We start from the raw sequence: 16,399 nt of genomic DNA on the forward strand, positions 1-16,399 counted from the left end.
ACAGGACGCTTTAAAAAAATGCACACCTGTTGCATATCACTAATGAGTGTGTTTTTTTTGGATACATGTCACTTGCATATTTCAAATTTTGTACTATTGTTCAGTCATCCATGTACTGGAGGGCATTCTAAGAAGAGGTGTTTGTAATGCATTAGAACCACCTCTTCTTAGAATGCCCTCCAGTACAACAGCACCACCTCAATAACAAACAGATTAGAGTCATCACTTTTCTAAAAGTTTCAACTTGAAAAGTGAGAAATTATAACAATACATGGCAGAGCTACTGGATTGATTTGCCTTAGATTGTACAGGTGTACCTAATAATGTGGCCAGTGAGTGTGTTTCAGTCTGCACTACATTGGTGGACTAACCTATAAACCAAAAATCAATGTCAAAAGGTTTCTCTGGATGCATTCCATCTGTGCACCCACTCCCAGCTCGACTATCTGGAACAAAATCACTCAGCGTAGTAAAAAACAGGAGGAATCCAATCAGTCAGTTAATCCAATAAAATCCATAGGACAATACAATACAGCAACTGGTTCACAGGTAACTTTGGAAAGTGTTGCTATGAAATGGGAAGGATACACAGCGATCGGACATAACATTATGACCACCTGGGAATTTATCGCAATCAATGCAGTGGCTCCAATATAATTTCTATGTTTACAGGGTTATAATTCCTAAGTTTTTAGGTTGAAACTGTAAGAAATGTGATAATTCTATGTGTCTACAATTGAGGTCAAAGTCCCAAGAATTGACCAAATAAAGAAATAAGACATCTGGACAATGACACAAGTGCAACTTGGGTTTATTGTCAAACTGGTTATTAAGACATGAATTGATTAATGCCATATCAAATCTTAAACTCCACTGTGGTAAAGTGCAGATTCAAATCAAGTTGCCCTGGGAGTCCTCGTACATTTTCTATGTCTGGTTTCGAACTGTCAGGTAAATAGACTGCAATTTGAAATCCTATGAATTATGAAAAGCCCTTTTTTCCAACCCACACATCTAAAGTTAATGTGCAAACAAGAGAATTCACAAAGCTTTAATATGCTGTATGTTGAGGCATCCTCCCACTCATTTGTTTTCAGTTCTCGTACAATTGGACGACAGTTGTACAAAATGTGCAGAACTATCCTAGCTGTAGTCTAGTTTGTAGTCTAGGAGTTCTCATGAAGGGTTTTCTGCAGTGATTAATTGGTTGATAAGATGCTGATACTGCGCATGCAAAAGTTGGTAACCTACCCAGACATTTCTTTTTAATCAACATTATGAAAGAAGCACTGTGTTTTAAAGGTCGGCCACATATGACTGTTAAGAGGTCACTTCTGAATACAAGCCCGCATACTCCAGCAGTTGTAGACAGTTTGGCCACTGTAGTTTCTAGTGGCATTATAGAATCTCTGTGAGTGCCACTTCACACTCTTGTCCTCAGTAATTTGTGTAAGCTCAGAAATCACTCTACATACGTGAAACACCATGTGGTATTCACTTTCACACACACACACACACACACACATTCATGCTTACAACAATCAGTAAAATGGTTTTGCATCCACCTCCCTCTTTAAGTGAAGCAGAGGGTTTCTGAAGGAAACGGCAGCAATGAGGTAAACACAAAGACTCATGAGATATTGCACAGACAAATGCCAGCACAGATTACAACAGTCTCTCCAACAGCCTAGCCTGTGCATAGGAAGAATAAAGCACTTATGGTGTTTTTTCTCTCTCCCTCTCTCACTCACTCACACACAAACAAACACACATACACAAAACCCTTCTTGTAAAGCTTGGTTATATACTAAAGTGAGAACAAATGAGGCTAGAATCCAAATCACTTGGCAGATATCCAGATTTTCAATGACAATAACTACATGTATTGAGTACAAAAAAATGTTTTTTAGCTCAATGATGACTGAAGAAGGGTCTATGACTATTGGCAAAAGTGATGGGACAAACAAAACAAATTAACCTGAAGTCCCAGCCTATGTAGAAATGCCTCAATCCTTGCTTTGAAAAGAGAGAAGCAGGCAAAGTTGAGCCTGGGTGAGAACCAGCATGGAGAAAAATCTCTCAAGTTTCATTCAATAAATAGCATTGTGGAATATGCAAAAAAAAAAAAATCTACAAAAGCAAAAATATGTAAACCCATTGTTCATCTACAAATACAACTGTGTTTGTCTGTGTTGCAGTCTTTACCTAATACAATCCCACAGGAAGAAAAGTGTCACTCAAGCTTTCATCTACTCCAGTCATTTTTCAATACATCCTGGTTGAATGAGGACACACACAAATCTTAAAGTTCATTCTTTCCATATAGTTTCGATTTTGAAAACCTTACCCACAAAATTGTCTCTTTCAGCTCCTTGAACACATTGTAGGCCTGGTGCTGAGCTATAAAGCTCCACGTTGTGCAGACCACAACCCCACCCCCTCTTTTCATCAATCCATTCCCCTCTATGCCTCTTGGTCATTATCTGTGGAGCAAAACGAATGCTTCTAGTTTCTCTGGGATGTTTCCCCGATAATTGAGACTGTGCTTGACAATAGCCCTGGCGGCTAGGCACTGCAGTGTGGTATGGTTGATGGGCTGGATGACATTCCTGGCCAGCTCCTTCTCATCCAGGAGGTCGCAGGCCGTTTGTTGGAAGGCGTTGGTGCTGTCAAAGTGTGTTCCGCAGGAAATCAGGAGATTCATGATGTCAGGGTGACCATTTGATGCAGCTATGTGGAGGGGACTGAGGGGTGCAAAGATTATAGATGTGTGTTAAGATTATAACAATGCCCAACACACATAAAATCAACAGAGATTGGTCTTGTCTGACACGTTCCTTTTTTTAATTTTTATTTATCTTTAATGTATACAGGCAGGATAAATAAAATTATTGCTCCACCACGTTGTTTACAATAAAAATACGAATATGATACACTATAAACAAACAGACCTGTTGTTATCTTCATCTCTACTGTTAACATCCGCCCCGCACTCAAGGAGGATAGAAGCAACCGTCATGGAGGGGAACTTGCATACGGGATAGCGGCCAACACAGGTAGTGTTGCGGTCGACGGCCAGGTGTAGAGGACTGTAACCGTTCTTCCCGCAAGGCTGAAGCTTCAGGAATCTGAAGATGTGAAAAGATTTGAACCATTTTTTTGAGAAACGCAACAAGACTTAAACGCTTACATTACAAGATATCTGAGGCCGAGGTTGAATTCATTGTTTAATTTAACAGATCTTACTAAAATTAGCTGTATCGGGGCTCTGTGAGTGTAAGTGGTGCAATTTCACATCACTAGAGCACATACCAGGCAGGAGATGACAAAGCCATTTTCAGAAACGAGGTCAAAGAAAATCTGTCACTAAAGATTTCCCTCACCTTCAAAACATCCACACACATACATAGTTTACCAAGAAAATGTAAAAAAATGTTCTTACAAATTATTTTCTATATAAAATAGTTTAATACAAAACACACCTATAGATGGTTTCCTTCTTGAAGTGGTCCTGCTCTGCAGTACATGGCACCTTCTCTAAAAGACAAATGAGGTGCAGAATGATTGACAGAGCTTTGCTAAGCTGGGCAGGGTCAGGAGGCATCGGTCCACTTTGTTTAATTGCTCGCTCAATCTCCAGCACACTCTTCGAGAGGATCCCCATTAAGTCATCAAATGACACAGATGTTCCCAGGAGCCCCTTGGCCCTGTCCTGCAGCATAAAGGAGAAGAGCTCAGCAAATGACAGCAGGCTAGAGGCAGTCATGGGGCTGAGGGGGTCCAGGTTGCTCTGCTGCATGTCCAATGCATACTTCCATAGATTGATGCAGCGCTCAAAGTTTCCAGAGTCGGCATAGACAGCTCCTCTGTAACGTATGTAGTAAGACGTGTCTGGGTGCTGTGGGCCAAGAATTCTCTCACGGATGAGCAAAGCTTGCATGCGCATCTCATCTGGGTCAGATATTAGCCCATCCAGCTCTTCTGCATTTGTTACCTAAGAATAAGATTTAAAAAGGTTAAGACATCAGATACTGGAACATATGACTGGCCTGCTGCAATAAGAGCTCCGTGTATTGTCTATTCTGTCAATTTCCTTGTGAAATAATAATGGTTCTAAACATTGTTTAGTTTTCTTCTTTTATATAAAATTGCACAATTGTCCAATGTTAATGTGCAATAGTATACAGTGCTTGAGACAGTGCAACTTCAAAGGTTTTTCCCAACATACTGAATTTAAAAGCAGTCAACTTCCTTGAGTTCAAGTGTGTTACATACAATGGTGGAACACTGGTCCTTGGTTAAAAGGCAGACTCACCTCTCTTGCGTAGTCGTATGCCATGATCAGCTGCTTGGGTTCCAGTTTATGGATAATGTTGTTACTGTCCATGTACCTCAGGTCCATGGCTCTCTTCCAGTATTTTAAGGCTCCAAGTAGATCTCTCTTCTTGTCTACGAACGTGGCTCCCAAAAGTTCCAGGGCATCAATGCGTTCCTTGTGGGTTGTCTGCAGAAAAGAGAAAAAAAAAAAAAAAAAAATCTACAAGGTGAATATTTAAAACATTCACAATATTGTGACTATAGCCTTGTAGACAGCTATGCTTACAAACTTATTTTCTAAGTTACCTGTTTGTGCGTTGTCAGGTAGTCCACAATGTTTGTGTGTCCTGTGACGCTGGCAGAAAGAAGGGGTGTCATGCTATAGCCGTCCTGCTCCATGGAAGCTCCATACTGCAGCAACATCTGCATGATCTCCAGACTGCCTGACTCAGCACAGTCATGAAGTGCTGTGTTACCTGTGAAATGTATTTTATTTACGTCACATTACATTTAGTCATTTATCATATGCTTTTATCCAAAGCAAAGTACAAATCAGCCTACCTCTGCTGACCCACAAATAACAATGATCTTACAGTTGTTGGATTCAAAAATAAAATTATTTAAAATATATATTATTTATCTAAATGCTCAAATCCAAGTCACTGTAGCCTTCACACAATGCATTTCATTTGTGCATAAAAGCTGTAAGCTTTTTACTCATTTCTTGATCCCTAAAAAAAAGTACAACTCAAAAATTGTTTGACATATATGGTTGAATTGTACATCATACTAAAAGCTGTAGACTTAGTAGGGGAAAAAATCTCCCCTTTTTGTGTAATGAAGTACTGAAGGAGGAGGCTCCATCATATTAGATAGTATTTGAATTAACTAGGTGCATCTAAATAGAATCCTAAATATTTAAACAATAACAATTTCCATAATTTTGGCTTGGTACACAAGCACAATAGATTTGGAATAAAACAATATAGTTGTGCTTTATTTGTAAACTGTCAACTTGAACATAAGGTTAGTCAAAAACTTTAGATGAACCATATAGAAACCTGTATGGAGCTTAGCTTGTTCAAGGGCTATTACAAGGTTCAACATCTTGGTCATACTGGAACATCGCACGGCATTAAAAAATGTCACGATGAACATTGTGAAAGTGGAAAATGAAAGACAAAATGCAAGATCAAAAGTCTGGATATTGAAAACAAGTTTGTCTTGCTTATTCTTGTCCTGCAAACATTTCATTAAAATAGAGCAGTCTGTCCAGGAAGTCAGGCAGTTTAAAAAAAAAAAGAAAAAAGAAACTGCTGCTTTCTAAATACGTACGCTTATAACGTATATTAGATAAAAATTGAATTAAAAACTAATAAAATTAATATCTTAAAAGTTAATTTAACTCATCACAGCACACTTTTGTAACATGGTGCCACTCCCTGGCTACCTCCTTTGAATCGGACACTCTTCTGTAATTCTGTTTTGCCTTTACTAACTCTAAAATGACCAGTCTCGGTATTGTGAAACTAATCTATATTCAATCAAATAAGACCAAAGAGGGTTAATCGGGGATTAGACATTATTTATAATCTTCAACTTCTGCCACAACTACATTGATGACATTCTTTTTAAACCAGACAAACTGCCTCTTTTGAGTTTACCTCAAAAAAAAAAAAAAGCAAGCACCTTTTCTGGGGAAAATGTTTGGCATAGATGTTTGTCTATTCTGGATGATAAACTAACAAAACTGCAATTAAGGGTATTCTGGAAATTTTAAAATCCTTTGCAAAGCCTAGGATTAGACTGAATACTCAATATGGGTCTTAAAAGAGAACTTAAGCCCAAAAGAAGAAAACCCCTCACTAGCTTAGAGAGCTGACCCTAGCATTTTTTAACAGTTCAATCAGCTGTGATAATCCTGTCCCGGCCATATTTAACTTCCCCGCATTTCTAAATTAACTGGACATCCATTCTTTGAATAATTTTAACTTATAATTTTATGTTAAAAAGCGGCTTCTTCAAGTTAGTTTGGCTGTTATGAAAAGGCAACAGTTGGAAACAGTGCGTCCACCTCAGTCATCAAACATCATTCTGTCAAGTTTGCTTGTAACACAGCAGCTGTCTCTTGCTCTTCTGCTGGTCAACATTTCTCAACTTGTGTTTTGGATTTTTAACACAAGTAAAGTCAATTTATTTTTAAGAACATTAAAAACAGCATAAGTCAACTAAAGTACTGTACAAGATGAAAAGAAATAAAGAAAATGATGGAATGTTGAGGGGTAAAAGTTCAGAAAGTAAGGCTAGCGCTAAGCCATTAAATGGCTTAAAAATGAACAACACCTCAAAACCAATCCTTTAGTTAACCAGAAGCCAAGCCAATAAAGACACTAATGTTTGGGAGATGTAGTCATGCCTAAATGATACAACTGATACAGACAAGCGGAAAGAGATGGTGGATTCCTGTATATTAAACATTTCCACAATCAATCAGATAAAGGAATTTAGTGACAACCGTGATTTTACACATCCTTGGTTCATTAGACTAGCTGCAAACACCTGGGACATTGGCTACACTTGCCTCCTTGCTCTGAATGTATGTTGGTCCATTCATCGTGTGACCTTTTGGAACACACGGAGCATAGCAATGGTCAGATGATAAGTAAACTACTGTATGATGCTAGAGTGACTTGTTCCTAAAGCACATTTGTATGTCACTGTAAAACATGAATTCAAGCAAACCATAGCTACTAAGTTCCATCAAGAAAGTAACAAAACATTTTCTAAACTTCTAACAAATCTACAGTGACCAATTGTCTGCTAAATGATTTAATGCTGGATATCACCTTCAGGCTTTTCAGAATGACTGAAAAAACGTGCTAAAAAACTGAGGAACACTGGTGTTCGTGTTTTTATAATAAATCATCTTAAAAAACCCAATAGTTCATTTTATTCTGATGAGTAATTTCTAATTAATTGAAATATGCAAATGCTTAAATTAATACTTGAGGGCATTTTAGGTGATTATGGTATAATCTTTTTTTCCCTTTAGATTTTCATAACTACTAGCTAGGAGCGCTGAATTGTTCAGGACACAACACTACTAGTTTACTATGGAATAGAGAAATTAAGTATTTAAAATCTTGAAGTATGCAGAATTGTGGGAATATGTATTTAAAAGGAGGCCACAGCTGTGAGCTGCTCTCCACTCACCTTTTACACTTTTCCTGTTGACATCTGCACCTTTTTCTAGCAGGTACTGGGCTATTTCCTTGTGTCCCTTGTAGCAGGAAATCATGAGACACGTGTGCCCATGTCTGTTGGCCACCTCCAGGTCAGCTTTGTGCTCCACCAGGTATTTCACAATGTCCAAGTGGCCATCAAAGCAGGCTGCTCTCAGGGGAGTTGAGTTGGTCAGGGTCGTGCTGTTGACAGAAGCTCCGTGGCCGAGCAGGGACTGGACCACCTTCAGGTGACCCGCCGCGGATGCTGCCCATAGAGGGGGCGCTCCCTCAATTGTTTCCCCGTCAAAGTTCACTGACCCACCGACCTCAACAGGAGCGCTACAACACTCCAGCAGATACTCCACCAAGTCGAGGTGGCCGTACCGGGCGGCCATCAGTAGCGGGGTGGCCCCGTTTGTCTTCTCACCCATTAACTTGGTCACCTCGTGTCCATCTTTGTTCTCTAGCAGTTTTTGGAGCAGCCGGAGCTTCCCGTCCCGGGCTGCGTTAAACACTGCCGTCTTTAAATCCATTTCTAAGCGCTAAAGAGAAAAATCGCACGGATAACAGCGAAACACTCGGGTAACGATGAGTCAAGGTGTAGCTGGGGACAAGTGAAGCTCGGGACCTTTTGTTTACAAGTCCCGACTTTCAAGCTAATGCTAACGTTTCGGTTTAAACCTCGCGACTTTCCAAACTTTAGCTTTGAGAAAATAACATTAACAGTCCGTTTTATGAGTCTTTAACTTTACTGACAACTCACGCTTTTGAGACGACCCCTGGTCCAATAATACATTTGTCACCCAGTTAGCAACACGGCTATTTCACTTCCTAGATTAAATTAGCTAACAGACCGTCTCCGCTCACGTTAGCTAAACTAACACCGCTTACTATACACCTCATTATCGATCAACCGATACTCGTCCACTGACGCTTCTCCTCTCCAAGAAGCTCTCCTTCATTAGACATGCTTCGTGTGCTTGTCGTTGTTCAACATACCCTGAGACGTTATTTATTTTCGCTTTCCAATGGCCGAAATGTAGAAATCCACCCCCACCCGTTACCCCGTGGTGGTGCTAGCTTAGCCTGGGAAAACGACGTTAGACCAGTAAAAAAAAAAAAAAAAAAACAAGGGAAATCCCCGATATCCACGTCGTTTTTCTTTCACACACACACGTCGACAGCCAAACCACAGACGTTATCCCCGAAACAGTGAACAAAAGCCGTCCATTTAGCCACTCAGCAAGCTGGCATGACTATAATCTCAGCGAAGGGGGAAGGTAAATAGGGAAGGCTATCCACCCACGGCTCAACCGGATGATCACGACTCAGTTTCTATCAAAACGCAAACGCGACGCAGTCTTTTTTTTTTTTTTCAGCAGAGCTATGATTGACAGTGCCAGCAACCAATCGCAAAGCCTATAGATCTTTAGTTGCCATTAAAACGCAAACATAAAATACCCTGTTGGAATTTCTTCACTAACTACAGAAAAGACACCGACACCGAGAAAAACGGTTTAAATGCCGCATCTGTCTCAGCATGATTAAGACATATTTTGAAATAAACATGTAGCTCCCTATCGTGCCCTTTATTAGATTACTCCCTGCAGGATAAAATGAGTATTGCCAGAAGCTATAAGCTGGGAGTTCCGCTTTCAGCGAAAAATTTATGTATTAAATAAATGAATACATTGACATTTTAGCGTATCGTTTATTCAGCTGTACTAAACTGAATGATCGTGGTGATTGTGTCTGAAAAACACTCTTCAGTGAACAAAGGGAACTCTAACATACATCGGTTACCCAGTGACAATGAATATCTGGTGAGAAACAAAGAAATTAAAGACAACTACAAATAATACATGGCATATAATCATAGAAAAGTGTTTTCTTTTTTAAACCAGTAAATACTCTGGATTCAGTTCTGAATGACAGTCAGTTTTGATTGACTGTCATTCAGAACTGACATCAAATTTACGACCTAACCCAACTGTTTTTGTTCTCGAGTTGGGTTAGGTCATAAATGTCATTTGTCAGATTAAAATTATTTTGTTATATAATCATATTTCAAAAGTAATGTTTTCTTGCTTTGGCTGGGGGTTACATTCACTGCTTTTATGAATTGTGGAAAGACTACACATAGACTTTAAATAGCTACATTATACTCATGTTTTGGCCAACGGTCTGTGCCCACAGAGTTACATTTTCTGGAATATTTCCTTTTGCAAATAGTGTGAGAAAGAATAACACTACCAGGCTGAACTAAGCTTCCAACTGCTACGATGCAGGCTCAAATGAAACATCATTATACTTTGAAATGGTTAGAATATTGCTTTCAGAACTGCCTAATGAATCAGATCATGAAAAACTCAGATGTAGAAAAAGTCAGGAGCAGACAATGCAGACATTAGTTTTGAGCCAAATCTTCATGTTTCTTGTAAAAGGGAATTGAGTAGAGGGAATAAGAGTTCATAATTACAACTAAAAGTCAGAGTTACAAGAATTATCTTGTATTAAAGCAATATTTTGCAAAACACAAATGTTACAACAGTGCTGCATAAAATCAAGAGGACAATACCAAACCACAAGATAAATAAGTTTGTACGCTCCACCAAAGGCAGAAGTAGCTACAACATTACAAGGGAAAGATTTTATACCAAGTTGATGCACGTAAAACTTGGCATTACAACTTAACAAACAAATGGGCCATTTTCAAACAAAAATATCAGGTATTTACTTTCTGTCTCCCACACCTTTTCACAAATATATAATAAAGTAGTATCTACCTTTAATTATAACACTTTAGGCAGTAATTCACCTAGACATGGTCAAATTGAAGCATTACTTTTTAATGTATGAATGAGCAAATAGAATCAAAAATGCATCAACTAAACTTGAATTTTAGTAACAAACTATGTCTGCAGTGAATCCAGGGAGGTAATCTGCATTTTAAAATGCAAGAGTTCCACCCAATTACAAACCTTTTTTCAACAGTTTCAAGATAATATTATGTTCAACAATGTTTTACTTTGTACAGCAAACCCTCTAATAACTCATCTAAAAAGACCGTTGATAAAAGCAAACAATATCTAGTCTTTCTCACTCAATGCAGTGAGGTTTAATAGTAACAAACAAAAATACAGATTTTTTTCGCGACCAAGTGCAGTAGATCTAGAAAAACAATCATTGTACTGACCGTTTGGCCAGTTTTCAAAGCCCAATGCTCTGCAGATAAGGACAAAACTTGCAGAACCCTTACATTACAAGTAATTGTAGTTACAACTTCAACTCCACTGGTTGTTTCAGTGCACAGTTTGGACTGAAACATTTACCAGATAAAGTGGAGATGGTATGGGATGATGGGACAAAAATAAAATAATAAATTTAGGAATTATTTAAGGTATTCAGTACTTTAGGTTTGCTTTAACTTCTGCATATGACTAACTTCTTGTACTGCCTTTAGTACATGTAATTACAAACAACACAACCAAATATTATGTGCTTTATCCCTAAAAAGAAATTAACACAAAACCCTTCTGCTCAAGACTCATTTGCATAAAGTTTATAAGAACAACAGTGCTGAATGTGAGCGACATGTCAGAGTAACGGATCTGGCAGTTTGATATGATCCAAATTCAGCTCAGGGCTGCAGTTCGAACACACTCTATGCACACGAGTCCAGGTACAGATGAAGTAATGAGATCCTAGAGTTTAGAGACTGTTATGATCCAACACGCGTTGTAGTAGTTTTCTTGTCAGAGAAAAAGCTTCTCAGCAGGACTACTTGGCTGATGCTAACCACCAACAGGATAATAGCTTCTCCAATAGACCAAAATGCAACACGGGTGTTGAGGTCCTCTGCCCGACTGCGTCCTTGAGCCTCACGAAGGCGGAAGTGTGTCTGGTAGTCGATGACAGACTTCAGGGCCTCGTGAATAGACACACAGGCGGATTCCATCTAAAATTGGCCATTTAAAAAAAAACATACAAAAAAAACAAAAAACAAACACACGTTTAGACTGTGATTGGAAAATAATTATTGAACTAAGACAACAGTCAGAATGCAAATGCTTTTAAAATGAAGTGAATTACACTGATTATGAAATAAAATGTCTAAATGACTAGACTTACTAATGGAAAGTTTGTGGTTTTAGTGTCCACCGTATTGGTCAGAAATATGTCAGCTTTTAAATAAAATATTACACCACAACAGTGTTATAGTGACCGCAAAAATATAATCTAAGTTCTTTTAATTACACAATAATAAGAGCAGTGCATTTCTGTCAACACTTCATCAGGCTCATGGAAACCTACAATATCCCAAAAGTTTAAATCCTTAAAAATAAGATAGTTCAGCTTTTGATTAATTTTGTTTGCCATCACTACAAACCCAGCAGTTTCTTTTTAATTTTCCCGTTATGAAAATTGTACTGTGCACAATAACAAAACAAACATAACAAAATCTGTAAATTCTGAAGATAAGCTACTGACAAGAGTCAATAGTTGAAACTAGAATCATCTACTTGTAGCTAAGGTCAAGTAAACTCTGTTTCCTACACTTTCAAAATAGGATTTGACAAAACACAAACTAAGATATATGTAAAGTATACTTTCGTAAACAAGACATTTTAGCTTTTGATTTTTATAGTATATATTTATTGGCAAACACTGCACTTTATTTAAATGTAAAAAAAAATATCTGAATGACTCGTGTAAGCTGACCCACGTTAACAAGTGCAATAAAGAATGGGATTCTACATTATCTCCCTCACGTGCAAACATAAAATACATGCATGTGCAAAATACACACTCTCACACTCACCTGGGTGAGAGCAGTGACTCTATTCTCATTGGGGAAAAGTGGAGGGTCATCGCCGACCTGGAAGTCAAAGTAAACAGTCTTGTGTGTGAACGTGGAAAATTCATTGCTGAAGCAGAACTTGTAGGTGCCATTTTTGGCTGCGGTGAAGGTAAAGCTGTCATATTGCTTCTTCATTTCCTTGTAAAGTGTAGTGCCCTCTGGGTCCTCCAGACGACAGTCCACGTCATAATGGCCACCAGTCACCACCTGGAAATCCATAAGGACAAAAGAACTATTCATTTTGTTACATAATTGAACAATATTTTTTATAACCCATTATGTATGTTGTCAGATATTAAAGAGACAAAGAAAGGAAGTGGGCAATATGGATGGAATAAGTCTCAAAATCAGTCACATATTCAATATTTTACTGGACACAAATGATACAAATACCAGCACAATAACTGCCATAATTTAGGCTATGGGGTCATATAAATAAATAATGTAAGCTTTGCATCATATATCTATGTAGCATGTTACTATGTCTAGGACCAAAAGTTGTGCATTAACTGAAGTCCGCTTGACTCTTGAAGCATTTTACTAGAACATAATTATGTAGTCTTCTAAAAAATGTTTTTAAATATTTAAAGTTAAGACAGATTTAATGTGTATTAAGGTATAAAAACTGTCCATATGCTACTATATAGTTTGAATAAAAAGAGTAATGAAACAAAAAGCCAAAATCTGCTCTTTTTAAGGTCAATATAGACAATACACGTATCAATGCTATTAATACTTTTCATTTAAGTGGCTGGTTGAAATTCTTAGAGAAATAGAAAGCCATAGAAAACTGTGAAATCTCTCTGTGTGACCTAACAACACTTTAAATATGTTATAGTATATAATAATTAAATCCACTCTAAGGTTTTAGTGTTGTTGTGGAAAGGGGCCAGCACTGACATTCTAACTGGTCTTCGGCTAAAGAGCAAGCTGTGATGTACAATAATAAACAGTGGGAGAAGAGGGAGTGTATACAATGTGTATGGTATCATTCAGATAAGTGCTGCTTTACCCAATCACCGAGATATACAGTACAGCTGTTATATCTTTAACTTTCTTTTGCTTTTAAGTGGACAGGCTGGATAATCTTCCTAAAAATATTAAGAAGGCTGGTCAAAATCAGATCCACGTACCTGAAACTCCAGTGTACACTTAGTGCCGATGATGATGTCCTCGTAGAAACACTGCTTGGCATTGTCTGGCAGCTCAAAAGTTAGCTCGGAGCTCAGCACCCACCCACAGAACAGCTGGGCCCACAACACCTGCAGCAGCAGCCGAAAAGATCCGTACATCCTGAAGACCCACACCCAACAGCTTCAACGTAAAAACCTCAGTGGACCTACCAAAAGAAGTATTAACAAAAGTCAAACAAACTAAGCTCAATATCCTGAACGGTGATAAGACAAAAATGGCAACAAAGCAAACCCGGACATTGACATCAACGACAAGATGTTAGCTTTAAGCTAACTAGCTGGCTGACTGGCCTTCACATTTTTGAGACAAAAATCCACTTGGGAATGGTTACAATTTCTAATGGCTGTTCCAATTGTGTTTTCGTGTATCTAGGACACATTCGTAGTCACTAAAGTAAATTCAAACTTTAACATTTCGTAACACATTAATTTGTCTCAGTCAGCATTAGCTACTCACCTCAAACCTCACCCGGATGCGACTAATTCTAAATATCGCATTACAAACGTGGTAGGAGATTGGCTGTCATCGGTAAAAGCCCGCCCTACTCACTCTTTCATTGGCGAAAAAGAAGAGACGAAATCGTTGTGAGATCACGTGGGCCACGTCCGCGTAGTTGAGAATCATATCTTTCCTATTGAGAACAGAGTAACGTGGCTGTTGCAGAATAGACTGCCGCCAGTCTTATGATTGCATGCAGTGTTGGCAATTAACGCAACCAGGAAGGCGCGCGATCAATCCCAATTTCATACCTGTGTGCCTGTTAGCCTGCCATCTACCTTGAAAAACGTCGCGCAAGTATACGCTGCGGGAAAACTAGTGTTGGTTTAAAGCCAAAACTGAGTCACATCAAATATTATTTCTCTATGTGTACTAAACTTTGTATAAGGTTTATGCATTGAAAGAAAAAAAACTTTCTCGCATTATTTCCTGAAGTATCCCCACCTTAACAAGAAAACCTAAAACTTTGCATAGGGCTCTTAAGTACTTATGTTGCATAGCAGTGGTAGATAAACAGTGGCCCACGAACCAAATCGAGCCCTTCACCAAACTCATTATACATTGATTTAAATATAAATGTAAATGTAGGACTGGTTTAAACTGTTTACAGAAAATTCTTAAATTATTTTAGTCTATTAAGACTTGTTTTGCAACAAGATATCCTCCTTAATCTTTTTTTAATGAATAACAACATAAACCACTTGCTAATTGGTAATGTTGGCCCTCTGCTGTAATCCTGCAAATCAAAAAAATCAAGTAAAACGAATAAAATATACAGGCTTGTGTTTGCAAGTTATCTGATAAACGTTATACCCACTAAAATGACAGTGCTGCCTAGATCATAAAGTGGCATATGCCTATTTCCTAGTGATATCCAGAAGAACATCATTCCTTTTCTATGCAGATATTACATTTCCAAATAACAGATGCCACAAAACAATAACCAACATAAAACACCAATATGTCTCCCTGATGATTATGTTCAACAACAGTTTAAGAATCTGGGAGATGAGTAATAGCATTTGCACATATGCACATATGAACGCTTCCTTGGGATGAAGACTGTGTATGAGACAGATGTGAAGGTGTCATACAAATGCAAATTCTTCAGAGTAATGGCAAATGTGTTGTGTTACAGACTTATTTAGTTGTTGATACAAGTGGCATTTAAAGTTTTTTCCATGGCATCTGCCATGAAAAGAAGACCCTTGTGAAATCTCCTGGATTCTGTTACTCACTGTAAAAATCTTATGATAAGAGATCGTTGTGTGAATATTATATTAATCCTGAGGAAGTTAGTCAAACAATAGATTGTGTGAAAAATATTGAATCTCCAAGAAGTGATGGGATTTCAGCTGAATTTTATAAAGCCTTTGTGCAGGCATTATCTCCCCTTTTGACAGAAGTATTCAAAGAGAGCATTGAAAATAAGTCTCTTCATACATATATGACGCAAGGTATCATTAGTCTGATCCCTAAACCTAAAATAGATGTTCTCTTTATTGATAATTGGTGCCCTATAACTCTCCTTAACATTAATTTAAAAATCTTGGCCTTGCTCTTTGCCAACGTATTTAAAGATATTCTAAATTAAATTTGATTTGGAAACCTTAAAACAACCAAGACTTTATACAAAAATAACAACATCTCTATCAAATTAAATATGGAACTTCCGCAGTTTAATTTATCTTGTAGCATTAGACAAGGATGTCCAATCTCCCTTTACCTTTTTTTGTTAAGATATTTGATAGAGTTCTTTGAATCGCGGCAGAAAGACATTTTATTTTCAGTCAGCTGGCTGAGGGTACCACATTGTTTTTAACAGACTCACACCAGATTCCTGTTGCCTTGAAGCCTCTGAATTATGTTTGAATATAAATAGAAATAAATGTGAGTTAATTGCCATTACAAATGGTAATAATGATTTGCAAAATTCCTGTTAAAGATTAAGTAACTTACAACCCCAATTCCAAAAAAGTTGGGAAGATGTGTAAAACGCTAATGAAAACAGAATGCCATATTATCATCGACCCATATTTTATTCACAATAGAACATAAACAACATACCAGATGTTGAAACTGAGAAATTTTACTATTTCATGGAAAATATTAGCTCATTTTGAATTTGATGGCATCAACCTCAAAAAAGTTGGAAAAGTGCTGTTTAACATTATGTAGCATCCCCTCTTCTTTTAAAAATGTATATAAATGAGACCAGTTGCTGGAGTTTTAGTAGAGGACAGTCCCATTTGTGTCTGATGCTGGATTCTAGCTAACAGTTCGGAGATTTTTTTAGTTTTTATAA

The 16,399-nt window shown here is 37.8% G+C and overlaps 2 protein-coding genes across 2 annotated transcripts; both read right to left on the reverse strand.

The window, feature by feature from the left end:
* Positions 1-794: 794 nt before the first annotated feature.
* On the reverse strand, positions 795-8,874 carry fem1c (fem-1 homolog c). Its single transcript, XM_067521109.1, has 6 exons — positions 7,531-8,874; positions 4,624-4,793; positions 4,316-4,504; positions 3,483-3,994; positions 2,952-3,128; positions 795-2,744 (listed from the first exon to the last, which is right to left on the reverse strand). Exons 1-6 carry the CDS (start codon positions 8,072-8,074, stop codon positions 2,480-2,482), a joined length of 1,857 nt encoding a protein of 618 aa, XP_067377210.1. The 5' UTR covers positions 8,075-8,874; the 3' UTR covers positions 795-2,479.
* Positions 8,875-10,029: 1,155 nt separating this feature from the next.
* On the reverse strand, positions 10,030-14,203 carry tmed7 (transmembrane p24 trafficking protein 7). The gene is made up of 4 exons (XM_067521112.1): positions 14,053-14,203; positions 13,536-13,741; positions 12,364-12,609; positions 10,030-11,499 (listed from the first exon to the last, which is right to left on the reverse strand). Exons 2-4 carry the CDS (start codon positions 13,692-13,694, stop codon positions 11,263-11,265), a joined length of 642 nt encoding a protein of 213 aa, XP_067377213.1. The 5' UTR covers positions 13,695-13,741; positions 14,053-14,203; the 3' UTR covers positions 10,030-11,262.
* Positions 14,204-16,399: the final 2,196 nt, after the last annotated feature.

This window comes from Channa argus, chromosome 11 (genome assembly GCF_033026475.1).
Source record: "Channa argus isolate prfri chromosome 11, Channa argus male v1.0, whole genome shotgun sequence".
Taxonomy (NCBI): domain Eukaryota; kingdom Metazoa; phylum Chordata; class Actinopteri; order Anabantiformes; family Channidae; genus Channa; species Channa argus.

What these genes read in the sequence shown, in the direction of transcription:
- fem1c (XM_067521109.1), bottom strand. Translation starts at nt 8,074, where the DNA reads ATGGATTTAAAGACGGCAGTGTTTAACGCAGCCCGGGACGGGAAGCTC. An exon ending in ACCTGACAACGCACAAACAG is followed by an intron (nt 4,505 to 4,623) that starts GTAACTTAGAAA and finishes TCTTTTCTGCAG; the next exon opens with ACAACCCACAAGGAACGCAT. An exon ending in AGAGATGAAGATAACAACAG is followed by an intron (nt 2,745 to 2,951) that starts GTCTGTTTGTTT and finishes TGCACCCCTCAG; the next exon opens with TCCCCTCCACATAGCTGCAT.
- tmed7 (XM_067521112.1), bottom strand. Translation starts at nt 13,694, where the DNA reads ATGTACGGATCTTTTCGGCTGCTGCTGCAGGTGTTGTGGGCCCAGCTG. An exon ending in AGTGTACACTGGAGTTTCAG is followed by an intron (nt 12,610 to 13,535) that starts GTACGTGGATCT and finishes ATGGATTTCCAG; the next exon opens with GTGGTGACTGGTGGCCATTA. An exon ending in GAGTCACTGCTCTCACCCAG is followed by an intron (nt 11,500 to 12,363) that starts GTGAGTGTGAGA and finishes GGCCAATTTTAG; the next exon opens with ATGGAATCCGCCTGTGTGTC.